We start from the raw sequence: 12,878 nt of genomic DNA, 5'->3' as shown, positions 1-12,878 counted from the left end.
GTGTCACCTCTGTGGGTTACACTTCAGACAGAAAAACACCCGGAGAGGCATCTGAAATACAAACATGAGGTGGGTGGGGTAGGGTCATGTGGCGTTTGGTATGGTTTTGTTGTGATTTTTAGCTCGGACAGGATCTCCCTTGATAATAATCATCTCCATGGAGGAGATAGGCAGCTATGTTGCCACACAGGTGAGGGGGTGGTGCCATTGTTGGACAGGTTTTATTTATTTCGTGTAGTACTAATGAATTATTCTAGTGCATGGTAAAAATAATAAAAAATAGTTTTAATTCATTGAATGGAATTGGTGTAATGCTATTATGTTTCATTATTTAACAGGCAACAAATCTGCATCAGGAATTAACTGGACATGGCAAGATGTATTCAAAAGATAAATATTGATTCATTCAAATATCTCTTTAAGGATAAGGCCATTAAAACAATGTAATTTTGACTAAAAACCTATCCCTCTCATTGCAGGAAAAGAAGATAGTGTGCTCCCTGTGTGACTACCAGTGCGCGAGTGCAAACCCCGACCTAAAGATGCACATCCGCAAACGCCACATGCCCCTGGAGGGTAGCATGGACGCGTTCACATGTGACATCTGCGGCCTGATGACCGTAAGCAAGAATGATCTAAAACAGCACATGAAGTTCCACAAGAAGCTGTTCTGTGAGTACTGCAGCTTTGTCACTGACTGCCTGAGTAGGCTTCGGCGTCTTCTACTCGTGCATACCAAGGAGAGGCCATTTCAGTGCGGGCTGTGTCAATATAGGTACTTAGTTTTTCAAATAAAATGGTGGTAAGAAAACTAGACATGTTTAGTTTAAAATACTTAAATATGAGGGAAGACGTTATTTATTTGTTTAAAAAAGGGTTTAGAAAACTAGCCATTTTTTGTTTAAAGGGATTTTAAATGAGGAAAAATGTCATATGTAATTAAAGTATAAAATAATATTAAAAAACAAGATGTGTTTGTGAAACACTAAGTCCCCCCATATATTTGACCTTTGACATTGAAGTATGACCTTGACCTTTCACAACTCAAAATGTACAGCTCCATGCATATGAGAAGTTGTAACAAAGTTATAGTGTATATTAAATGAGCGATTTTGACCCATATATTTGACCTTGAAGAATGACCTTGACCTTGACATTTCACCTCTCAAAATGTGCAGCTCCATGAGATACACATGCATGCCAAATATGCAATTGCTATCTTCAATATTGCAAAACGAAGTTACAGTGTACATAAAATGAGTGATTTTGACCCATATATTTGACCTTGAAGGATGACCTTAACCTTACACCACTCAAAATGTGCAGCTCCATGAGATACACATGCATGCCAAATATGTAGTTGCTATCTACAATATTGCAAAAGTTATGGCAAATGTTAAAGTTTTACGCAAACCACCAAACAAACCAACAGGGCGAAAACTATATGTCTCCCAGTATAGACTGGGGGACATAAGAAGTAACAGAATTATAATATTATTGTTGTACATTAAACTACACGCTTGTGTGGTCACTATGTATAAACATCATCGATGTGACATTCTAACAAAAACATGTTTATTTCCTCTCTATTAAAATTGATTATTTTATGCCCCCAAAGGAGGTCATATAGTGATCGCACTGTCCGTCTGTCTGTCTGTCTGTCCGTCTGTCCGTCACACTTTGCGTTTAGGTTTCAAAAAATGCTCATAACTTCTATGTCGCTTCAGATGTAACCTTCATATTTGGTATGCATGTGTATATAGACAAGGCCTTTCCATATGCACACAAATTTTGACCCCTGTGACCTTGACCTTGAACTTAGGGTCCACGTTTAGGTTTCGAAAAATGCTCATAACTTTCTATCAAAGCGTTTATAGGGGGCATATGTCATCCTATGGTGACAGCTCTTGTTTTTAATACTGTACATTTTATATTTATTTGCAGAAAGTGTCCCAGATTAGTCTGTGCAAGGCAAATTAAGGACAACTCTTTCCGCCTTGACTGGATTTTCGTTTGAGATTTCCTTTAAAAAAATATTCCACAAATGTGGAAAATGTCGTCACTGATTAGCCTGTGTGGACTGCACAAGATAATCCGGGACGACAATATACACAAACGCATTCTGCCATTTAAAGAAACAGAATAGTTAGTTTTGACTTAACTTTGACTTGAATGTTCAATGTAGGGCGTCCCAGAAGGAGCATGTGTTGAGGCACATGAGATCACAGCACAACGTTGAGGTGGAGACGAGACAGAAGAAAACCTTGCTCGATATCCGGACAATCTTGAAAGACGACAATGTAATAATCCCTAAAAACGGCGATGGAGGACAGGCAACAATGTCGTCTAAATACAAGGTGTTCAATATAGAAAGAACTGACAATGTGGTGAAGTCTGATGGTGTTGGACAGTTTGAGAAATCCGATTTCTCCAGTCAGGAGAAGATCTTTGCCTGCAATCATTGCTCAATGAAGTTTGCGAGGTTGATTAACCTGTACAAGCATCTGTACGCTCAACATGAGTCGGTGATGCCTAATTCGTCCAGTAGTGGTCACCAGTGCGTTGTGTGTGATTTCGTGACCAATTCCAAGAAGAATCTGCTGGTGCATATGCGGAAGCACAACATGCAGGATCATTCCTCGCCCACTCATGTGTACTCGTGCGTCTTGTGTCGCTATATGAACCACAAGCGGATAATCCTGTTCCAGCACATGAAGAAGAAGCATGGTATTGAGATTGTCATGAAGGAAGATGGGCTCAACTGCTATGTGACCATGGAAGCTGAAAACTTTTTGCATGGTATGGTTCCCTTAAGAATAATTGAGCCTTGTTCTGAGATATCTTGGCTTAATGCATGAGTGTATAGTGGCTTCCCAGATTAGCCTTTGCAAAGGGGACAGGCTTATCAGGGATGACATTTTTTATTTTATGAAACCTTTAATTGTAAGTCTCTTCCAACCAAAAATCACTGTAAGGCGGAAAGTGCTTTCCTGATTGGCCTGTGCAGATTGCACAGGCAAATCTGGGAAGACACTTTTCACAAATGCATGAAGTTTTTCCTGATCAAAGCTTAATTGTTGTTTTATTTGCCCCAACTTTCACGTATTCTGGGCAAATAAATTTACCAATGTCTATCCATCAGATGGTATTTTAAAGAGTATTGCTGCTAAATTGATACAACTATACAAAACATTTTAACAAGCTAAGGAACTTGCAACACTTGGTAGTTTGTTGAGTTTTTTGTTTGCAGCAGAGTTATGGTCCTTTGGCAGCACAAATGACATTTATATAAATCTCCTGAAAACAACTAATGGAAACTTCTTAAAACCACACAAATATTATTGCTATTTCCATGCTAGTTAAATCATATTGATGTCTTTTAATGAAATGTTTAAGCAAGTAAATATTGACAATATGATTAATAAAGAATACTTTTGAAAGAAGAAAAAAATGACTTTTACACAGAAACTTTCATCTAAATTTGTCATTAAAGAATATGTTAGGTTCATAATGCCCTAAGAAGCCTTTTTCTACAAGTGATGCCTCGCTCTGGGAACTGGGATCTTAAAGCATGTGCCTAAAGTATCATCCAAGATTAGCCTGTGCAGTCCACACAGGCTAATCAGGGACAATAATTTCTGCTTTTTTGGAATTTTTTGTCGTAAGTTTGTTCTAAATAAAAATCCACCGTAAGCATAAAATGTTGTCCCCGATTAACCTGTGCAGACACTTCAGGTACATTCATTAACTCCTGTTTTCATAGTGAGGCTCATTGAAAAATTAATTATCTGATTCGGGCAGGCAAAGATTACCGTGAAAAGCCTTGTTCAAAATTCTGCAATTAATATAAAAATGTTAAACTGTCTGATTAAGGCACCACGTCAACGGCAAATGAGATGCCGCTCTCTGAGATCGTGACGACAGAACCAATCAGCCGTGATACGACCCTCCAGGTGATATCGGACTATAACGCCTCCCTTGGCGCAGACAGGATCTCCCTGGATAACATCATCTCCATGGAGGAGATAGGCAGCTATGTGGCCACACAGGTGAGGAGGGCCATGTGGAACAGGTTTGATTAATGGTCATTTTCTTTCAAATGTATTTTGGATATACCTCCGCAAATGAAGTTTGTCCGGGGATGTGTTGGAGCTATGTTGCCTTTCAGGTGAAAGGATCAGTCTTGATAATGAGATTTGATTGGCGTTCACAGGTAAGGGGGTTGATTTCTCCTCCTTTCAGCTGATTTGCTACCTTTCAATGTCAAACTTATTTTACAATTAGTTATTATATTTGCAACATCTATACACTAATAATGAGTTTAATTGAACCTTGTAAGGCGAGTTGTGTATTTTCCTTCGCTGACGTGGTTATTAAATCAAACCATGTGTGTGAGGGAGGATGCTCTTGTGGGGCAGGTTTGATGCACATTCATAGTTTTTGTGGTTTGGAAATTCGTTGATGTATTAATGTATTATAACATTGTAGCCCCGCAAATGATGTTTGAGAGGGGGTATACTGTAGTCTCTGTTTTGTCCAGGTAGGCCGTTGGTAGGTCAATCTGCATGAAATGTTATTACTTTGTTTAGTAATCTTCATCCACATTTCTCAAGCAATTCAATTGAAACTTCAAACATGTCATCACAATATACACATGTAGTGTGGATACTGGACACAATTTTCATCCTCGAAAATCTTCACACATTTTCATTTGCCCTAGAATACAGCTGACAAAGTTTTGTAGGACTTAAAGTATTTTTTGCCACAAAGCTGGAGCAGTAAAATATTGCTGTGTCCAGAATAACTTACATATTGAGACCATTTTAGACTCGAATCTTATCTTTATTTGTAGAAATCTCTGTTCTGTGAGCAGTAAATGTGGCAACTACTGACTGTATTTCATACTATAATCTTAATACATAAATATCCAGCATTAGTAACATTTTTCTAGATAATTCTTACTGCTTTGTTAACCAGATTTTCGACAAAGTTGTATTTGTGCCAGGTCCCATCTGATTAAGGTCAAGGTTACTGTTACTCATAACATTAACTCAATTACATCAGTTTAGAAAGAGGTATTCCGCCAAAAATCTTTTGAGTAGGTAGCTTGTAACAAATATATAATAAATAATATCATTCTGAATACAGTAAGGTTATGATCAGCTATCATGTACCGTGTTCAGGTGAATTTTCAGAAACTGGGTTCCCCAAATTCCATCCAGAATCAAAAAGAAAATCACTGTCTGTTCAAGTTGTATGCTGTTTACCGCTCTTCAGTATTTTATAAAGGATAATGTTTATGATCAGTTTTCATGTTCCATCTCTAGGTTGACGTCCATGAACAAAGCAGCCTTGCAAGGATACAGACACGTGAGGCTGCGGAGGTCATAGAGGGACTCCAGGCACTAGCGGAGCAGCCTGGTATCCTAGAGACACAGGGCCTTGACAACCAACTCACCACCGAGGTCATCACCACGGAGATACTTAACGATGGAGAAATCACCTTGGATACTGGTTCTGTGACAGAAGGGAACCACGAGGGGTCTAGTGGGGGTTCTGCTGGGTATGACGGGAGTTTTGGCGGTGGGGAGAGTGGAGGTTTGGTTGGTGCATTTGTACAGCCAGATCGCATTCGGGGATTTGGGATGGGACAGCATGTTGACGGCAGAAATGGAAATGAAGGGTTTCAGAGTATTGGAGAGTTGGCAAGGGAGGTCATTAGAGATGAAGGACAGGAGAGTTCACAAGGGGAGGGAATTGAACTGTCGGCTGAAGAAATGAACCAGTTGTCGACTGGAGATTATGTGGAGATAAATGGCGAGGTGTATAATGTAGAAATTGCTTCTGAAAATATAGCCACTGTGAAAGTTTTGATATCTTTGCATAATATTAATTTCTTAAACATACAAGATCTGAGTGTAAACAAGAAAAATTAAAACTCATCCGCAGCTATTGTTAAAAGCCCATACACACTCAAAACCAACGAATATTTCTACAATATTTCGAAAAATTTAGTTAACACATACAAAATCAATGTTCCTTAAAGCAATAGCCAAAATTTCAACTCTAGATGTTGCCTGATAACATGTATTTAACGCAATACAAAATGTTTGTTTTTATTTTTTGTGTCACAATATATTCCATGTGAATTTTCGGCTATGATTTTCAAACATTTACGAGCTAACGCAAGATTGGCTTCAATCAGCTTCAGAAGCACGATTTAGTTCTCATTAATACGTTGTTCTTCCGACACTGCGTTCGCTCTTAAATGTTTGGATATTATGGCCGGAAATTAACATGGAGTATATTGTCACACATAAATAAAAACGAGCATTTTGTATTTCGTTAAAGCTATGTAAATATACAAGGTATAGCGTTGAAATTTCGCTTTTGCTATAAGGAACACTAATTGTTTATGGTGAAAAATTATTTTACTAAATATTTTGTGAAATATTCGTTGTTTTTTAGTATTTATGTTACTTTAATGGATTATTGCATCAGCATACACAAACATGGTCATAATTATGTTCCTTGGAAAAGTGTCACGTGCTTGTATAAGTAATAGTCTTGTCAACAATAGTTAAATGGCTCAACTGACAAGTGTTTTGTTGATAAGATTACAATTTAATTTATAAAGGTTTAACTATTTTAGAAGCTCAAATGTTAACTCGTTGAAAATTAATTATACTTTAAACACGTTCAACCATTGTTCTGTTATTGTTTGTAAAACATACATTGATCAAGGTATAATAAAAGAACTGTTTCTAACAATCTTAGATACAACTTTGCTATTTGGGCGTATTTATTGACCACTCCTAGCCTTTGATGCTAACTGTGTATCCTTTCAATTGATTGGTAGTTTCTGTTTAAAAATGTTGATTTGAAAGGTACGTGCATTCATTGTGAACTTTCCATTTTTTACTGTAAAATTGCGTTTGCATTAAATGTTTGCCATTTGTACAAACTAGATTTTAATTAAGAAGAAATGCTGTGTTATGTTATGGAAATTATTTAAAAAGTATATTTCTCGAATAGCAATAAATTAATATTAAATTAAACCTTTAACCTGAAACAATTCTATAACATTTCTTCAACAAATGACATTCACCCCATGGCAGTATTGAAGTTGCTGTCTTAGTTAATTTCCGCTACATGTCTCCTTGAGACAATGTGCAGAAGGCATGCGTCAGTCACTAGGGCTAATCTCTGATTAGCCTGTACATCAGGTCAATCTGGGACAATGCTTTCCGCCTATACTAGATTTTCGCTAAGAAAAGACTTTCTGTTAACTTGTTTTAAAGAAATATACCATAAAAACGGAAAGTTTCGTCCCGGATCAGCCTACGCGTAATGCACAGGCTTATCTGGGACGACCCCACGCACATGCATTTAGCCCACTTTTCCCACAATTCGGCTCATTTCAATTTGTACTTTTTACGACATGCTGCATTGGAGGTATTTGTCACTTCCGCGACAAGCACTAGCTGTATTGGTATAAGAATAGTTTGTAGTCTGGACGAATATGAATTTTCCAAGAACTGTGCGCCTTACAGTTACACTTCAAACTGTGTTTGTGAGTTTTTCGAGGTTTTGAGGCCTGATACCGAATTATTACTTTATTGTTTCACAGCACTTACAACGAATACATTTACTAGTTTCGTGCACATTTTGTCACACTTTAACTGAAAGTTGAAGTTTATTGCAATATGCTCTCGATTGCATTAAGTTTTGTATGTGGTATTTTGCTTTTGCTTGACACACTAGTAAACCCGAAGGAAACTCCTCATGTCTGGAATGATGACCACCTACTAAACCTTAAGTGCAACTGTAATACGAGTCGCAGCTGTCGTTCTTTATATTAAAGAGATTTATACAGATATCAGAGGCGTATCCAGAAAATATCATAATGACGTGCAAGTAAGAGGGTGATTTTTTTCCAACTCATTACTGTGAGTAAATAATCCTGTTACAGTTATATATGTTCCAAATCGCATATCTCGAATTAGAAAGCGCATCATTAAACGCTTTACATGTATTAACTGAAAGATTTATACTTTCGTATTTCCTATTGGAGATCAAGAATAGTTTTGCCAGAATGAGGCTAAATCGATGGAGCGCAGGCCAATCTTCAGGGTCACACGTTTGACTACTAGGCCAGTCGCATTATGTAACTTGTGAAAGGGCATGCAAATGAACCTTTTCCCACTCAGAGGCAAAGTGAAAAAGGCTATTTGCAAACAGTATAAAATCAGAACTGCATGCTGGTAACTGCAGTTTGTTCATGTTTTATGCTGTTTGCTGCTCATCAGTATCTAAGAATTGGAAATGAGGCCTTTAAAAAAACTTGAATCTAGTAAGAAAGGTCTTTAATTAAATATAACTTTCTAAGGGACTAAAACACGTCAAATACGTATCTACGTGGTATAGAGTTAATCAACATATGGCAGTTGGATGTAACTGGCATTTATGGGTTTCGGCTTTGATGGGTTATTATAAACGTGCCTTTGAGGCGTCATATTAGGCTAATTGGCGGCCTAAATATCAATTCGGGTGAGCATTCCGACAAGGAAAATCACCGTGAATAACAGCTTGTAAAATCTTAACAGTGGTTGCTCCTAGTTGCACAAAAACAGTCCCGGAAGATGTCGGTGCGGCTTATGTCGCATCATATGATTCGTGTACGTGCAACTTTCGGTTTCAATCATTATAAGGTAGCTTTTATTATGTGATTATGTTATATATAGGGACAATGGGTCAGACTGAAGGAAAGGGTAAAGAGACAAGCGTGGACAGAAGTACGTAGTAATATCAGTCGTATCACCGTATTTAGTAGTGGTGTGAATTTAGGTCGAAGTGATTCGATTTAGATGAAAATAAATGTGCAGAGAAAGCTATATATGTCTTCCTTCGTCTATCTGTTTCCGTCCCCGTCTTTTCTTACTAAAAATAAACAGCGCCATTCAATTCAATTGAACTTGGGAAATATGTTTGTTAAACGATTGTTATAAAGAGTAATACAGGTAGGACGGGCATGATCTGTTTGAATGTATAAGATTCAAGGTAAAACAATAAAATTATATGAGCCTCGTTCTAGGAAAACCGGGCTTAATGAATATGCGTAAAGTTTCGTCCAAGATTATCACAGGCTAATCAGGGCCGACACACTCAGCTTATTCTTAGCTTAAATCCAGTTGAAGCGGAGTGCGTCGTCCGTGACCGCAAATGATAGTCTGGAACGACATCATACGCACATGCATTAAGCCCAGTTTTCCCAGAGCGAGGCTCATGTTATAATATTGTATTCGTTTCGAACATACAGATGATCATGCCCAAACACTTGAATACCAACAGATCAACCGCAGACTCACAGAACAATATAGGCGTGCTGAGGACGACCGAAACAGGCTACAGCAGGAGAAGGATGCAGTGGAACGACGGTAATTTGACGCCAAATTGCATTTGAATAAATGCTTTAAAAGATAAACACAATCAATTCGACTCCCTGGAGATTAATTTCCAACGCCCACAAACAACAACTCGTGTATATAATCTAACGAAAATACCAGCAGATCCATCCACGCAATCAAAGATGTTTATTTTCTGCCGTTGTTGAAAATTAACAAAGGTTTTAATCTACTTCGCTCTATTTAGATAATACTTTTTATTTTCAAATTATTACTTAGCCTATAGAACAAACAGTAAGTATTATTTTACAAAATCCGTCGTACGGTAAATATAATTTTTTTTTTCGTCCACTTATTCAGATGGAGTGTCAAATATTAAGGTTATATGCTAGGTAGTAATTAATTATCGGCTTTTTTTTGGAAAACGTCTGTAGGAGAATTATTACGTTTGCATGGATAAGTCACGATAGGTTGACAACTCATTTAATAATCACCGACAGGCATTCCTTTGGCTGACCAGCTAGCAATTCAGATAATAGACTCGCTTCTCATCTATGTGAACTGGGTTTGCTTCCCTATCCAGGTGCATTCGAGTTTAGTTTGTGGTCACCGGGCAGTCCGCGTTTCTATAGAGTACTCGTCAACCACAATACAAGACCATGCGGAAAATATACACACACGCACGCACACACCCAATAGCATATTTTTATACGAAGGCCGTTTAAATGTTTGTATTGAAAGTTTTTGAGCATCATCAATTGATTGATACAACAACATAAAATGCATTCAGCCAGAACAATGCATAGAAAGTGCCCCGTTTCATAAGTAAACCGTTTCGTAATTGGAATAACTGGTAAAATACCATAATGAAATATAAGGACCGGGACTTAAGTGTTCACTAGTTGTATAAGTCAACACGGAATAGCTTTAGACATAATCTATTTAAGCGCATTTCAAGAAAAATATGTGATTAAAATCGCAGTTGACATGTTTCCTACGATACTTGAAGTGAGGCTTGATTAATTACTTTTTTAATGAAAACCTATGTACGTATACTCGCCTATTGCCGGCTGCATCTCACATTTCAAACGATAGCCGGGATATTTGGTCGATACAATTTCTCAGAGAGCTCGGCTGTTTCATGTTTTTATTACACTTGGGTATACTGAAGAAAAAAATCATTACCGTGAATCAATCATACTATCCTTCTACGTTTGTTTATTTATTTTCAAAGCAATGTAGTTATTTTTTAATAGACTGCTGAATTATATTTATTCGTAAATCATAAATAAGACAAACATTAAAGCGGGATTATACGATTTTTATATGTGTTGAATTGTAATATATTGATGCAAATATGTTATAATAACACACAATATGCAAGAAAAATGATACATTTAAGACGAATTTCATAAAATGCAGCAAAAACAAATTAGCGCCCCGAGCCGATTGTGACAAAGATAATTCGTACATATTTTCCTACAATAACCGATGCATTCGTCTTTTAAGTAAGTGTTCGTGTGTCGTATGAATCGATATCGCTGCAGGAATTTCAAATGAACCGTTAAACTAAATTTAGATTCACATCGTACATGCATGATATACATGCTGGCGAATTCGGCTGTACAGCCTTTTTCGATTTCAGAATTAAATATCTGGCTTATTTAGCATTTTTCGACACATGTTCTTCTTAACTTTTATTTTAGTTTATATTGAAATATATATATAATAAGTTTTTTACACATTTTATATTAATTAATAAATATTAGACAAGATCGTATACACCCGCTTTAACAACGTTTCACAAATAAATTAAAAGCAGTTTAACATAAATTTACGAATAACTAATTTTCTTGAGAGTGTGCATCTTTCCTGCCATGACCTTAAACTCAGTAAATGGTAGCAGCACTCTTGGGTCGATCAACGCTTTGATGTTATTGTACATGTATGTTATCTCAATACAGATAAGGTAAACTGATGTCTGCAAAAATAAACGACAACAACCCCGCCATTGCTGACCTCAGCGACCCCTACCGGCCAACTAAACTTGCAGAGCAGTTCTCGAGTCTCTATGACAACGAGTGGACTGACGCGTTCGATGTGCTTCAGAATCTGAACTGTTAAGACCAACAAACTGTTCAAATCCTTCTAGACCTTGAGATGGTATGTTTTACGAAAAGGATTGGTATGTTGGTTGTTATCCCCCCCCCCGATGCGAAGTAAAGGGGAAAAAGGTTATACCGTAATCACCATGGACGTCTGTCTGTCTGTCTGTCTGTTTGTCTGTCTGTGTGTCTGTCTGTCTGTTTGTCTGTCTGTCTGTCCGTCCGTCCGTCCGTCCGTCAGTCAGTCCGTCCGTCCATCCGTCCGTCAGTCCGTCCGTCCGTCCGTCTTTAAACACAAATTAGACCGGAGGAGTTCTAGTTCACTTTTTAAATTGGAAATTATTTTAAGGTGAAACATTCAAACTTGCATGGATTGTTCCCAATCAACGACAGTCCGGCTTGCTAAACCCTAATTTGTCTTGTAAGGTGACACAAACGGATGTTTATGACGTACTGTATTATTGTTAACCCTTCATACTGATCATAACTCAAGATTTGATTACCACATAGCTTGTCGCATGTTTAACATATGACGACTATCTGGTATATTTCAAGAACATTGTTTTATCCGGTAGACATATACCCTAGATTTTATTGGAAATAAACTTACTAATATCAAAATAATTGTTTTACAATCTATACAGTCAACACAACAGACGAAATCCAATATGTAAATAGACTATACAAATATTCCGTTTGATTTATAGCCGCACAGGCAAAAAATAATCCCTTTTTAGTATATTTGTTATTCGCATGCTGTAACCCTTAAAACGAAATCTTTTTACCCTGTTTTGCTTTTGTAGGAGTCGTACGAGTTTTGTCGCGGGAAGATAGACGCGACATGGGCATTCGTTCAAAAATGGTTTCTTGGAAAGGTATATATAATCGAATAACTGCTCTTTACAATACCATCTATCTTAATTTTGTTTTTATTCATACCATTATTCATATTAAAACAATTATTTGTGGACAGTTTTATAGTGCAATTGTTTACAGTAAATATAATAATACTAATTTTTAATTGAAATTGTTTTGCATGCAATTATTGTATTTGATGTAGTTTCATGTATATATGTAAGGTAGTTATTTGTATACAAATCGCATGTTTCAAAGAGCAAAATATTCTTTTAGGATATTTCTTCAGTTGAAACAATCAAGGCATTTAAACATGGAAGAAAACAGAAATCGGTTGATAATATACCGGAAATACAAGAGGTAAAGCACCAAGTGGTATTTGAAACTAACACGAAACACGAACTTATCTTATTCTATAGACGCTGTATCCAAACAATAATATAATAATGTTAATACATAGCGTCTACTATTTGTTTTATACATACTAAATATACAAAGAATATTTGTAATTGTT

At 36.9% G+C, this 12,878-nt stretch overlaps 1 protein-coding gene across 1 annotated transcript; it reads left to right on the top strand.

Annotated features, from left to right (window-relative positions):
* Window positions 1-157: 157 nt before the first annotated feature.
* On the top strand, window positions 158-9,441 carry LOC127852406 (RE1-silencing transcription factor-like). Its single transcript, XM_052386359.1, has 6 exons — window positions 158-190; window positions 480-775; window positions 2,186-2,799; window positions 3,874-4,049; window positions 5,328-5,831; window positions 9,352-9,441. Exons 1-6 carry the CDS (start codon window positions 158-160, stop codon window positions 9,439-9,441), a joined length of 1,713 nt encoding a protein of 570 aa, XP_052242319.1.
* The last annotated feature ends 3,437 nt before the right edge of the window (window positions 9,442-12,878 follow it).

Source organism: Dreissena polymorpha, chromosome 12 (assembly GCF_020536995.1).
Source record: "Dreissena polymorpha isolate Duluth1 chromosome 12, UMN_Dpol_1.0, whole genome shotgun sequence".
NCBI lineage: Eukaryota > Metazoa > Mollusca > Bivalvia > Myida > Dreissenidae > Dreissena > Dreissena polymorpha.
The sequence above is the reverse complement of the archived record's forward strand: the minus strand, read 5'-3'. Positions and strand labels throughout refer to the sequence as shown.

Coding starts and splice junctions, on each gene's coding strand:
- LOC127852406 (XM_052386359.1), top strand. CDS start 158: ATGGAGGAGATAGGCAGCTATGTTGCCACACAG. Junction 191..479: donor GCAGCTATGTTGCCACACAG/GTGAGGGGGTGG, acceptor CTCTCATTGCAG/GAAAAGAAGATAGTGTGCTC. Junction 4,050..5,327: donor GCAGCTATGTGGCCACACAG/GTGAGGAGGGCC, acceptor TTCCATCTCTAG/GTTGACGTCCATGAACAAAG.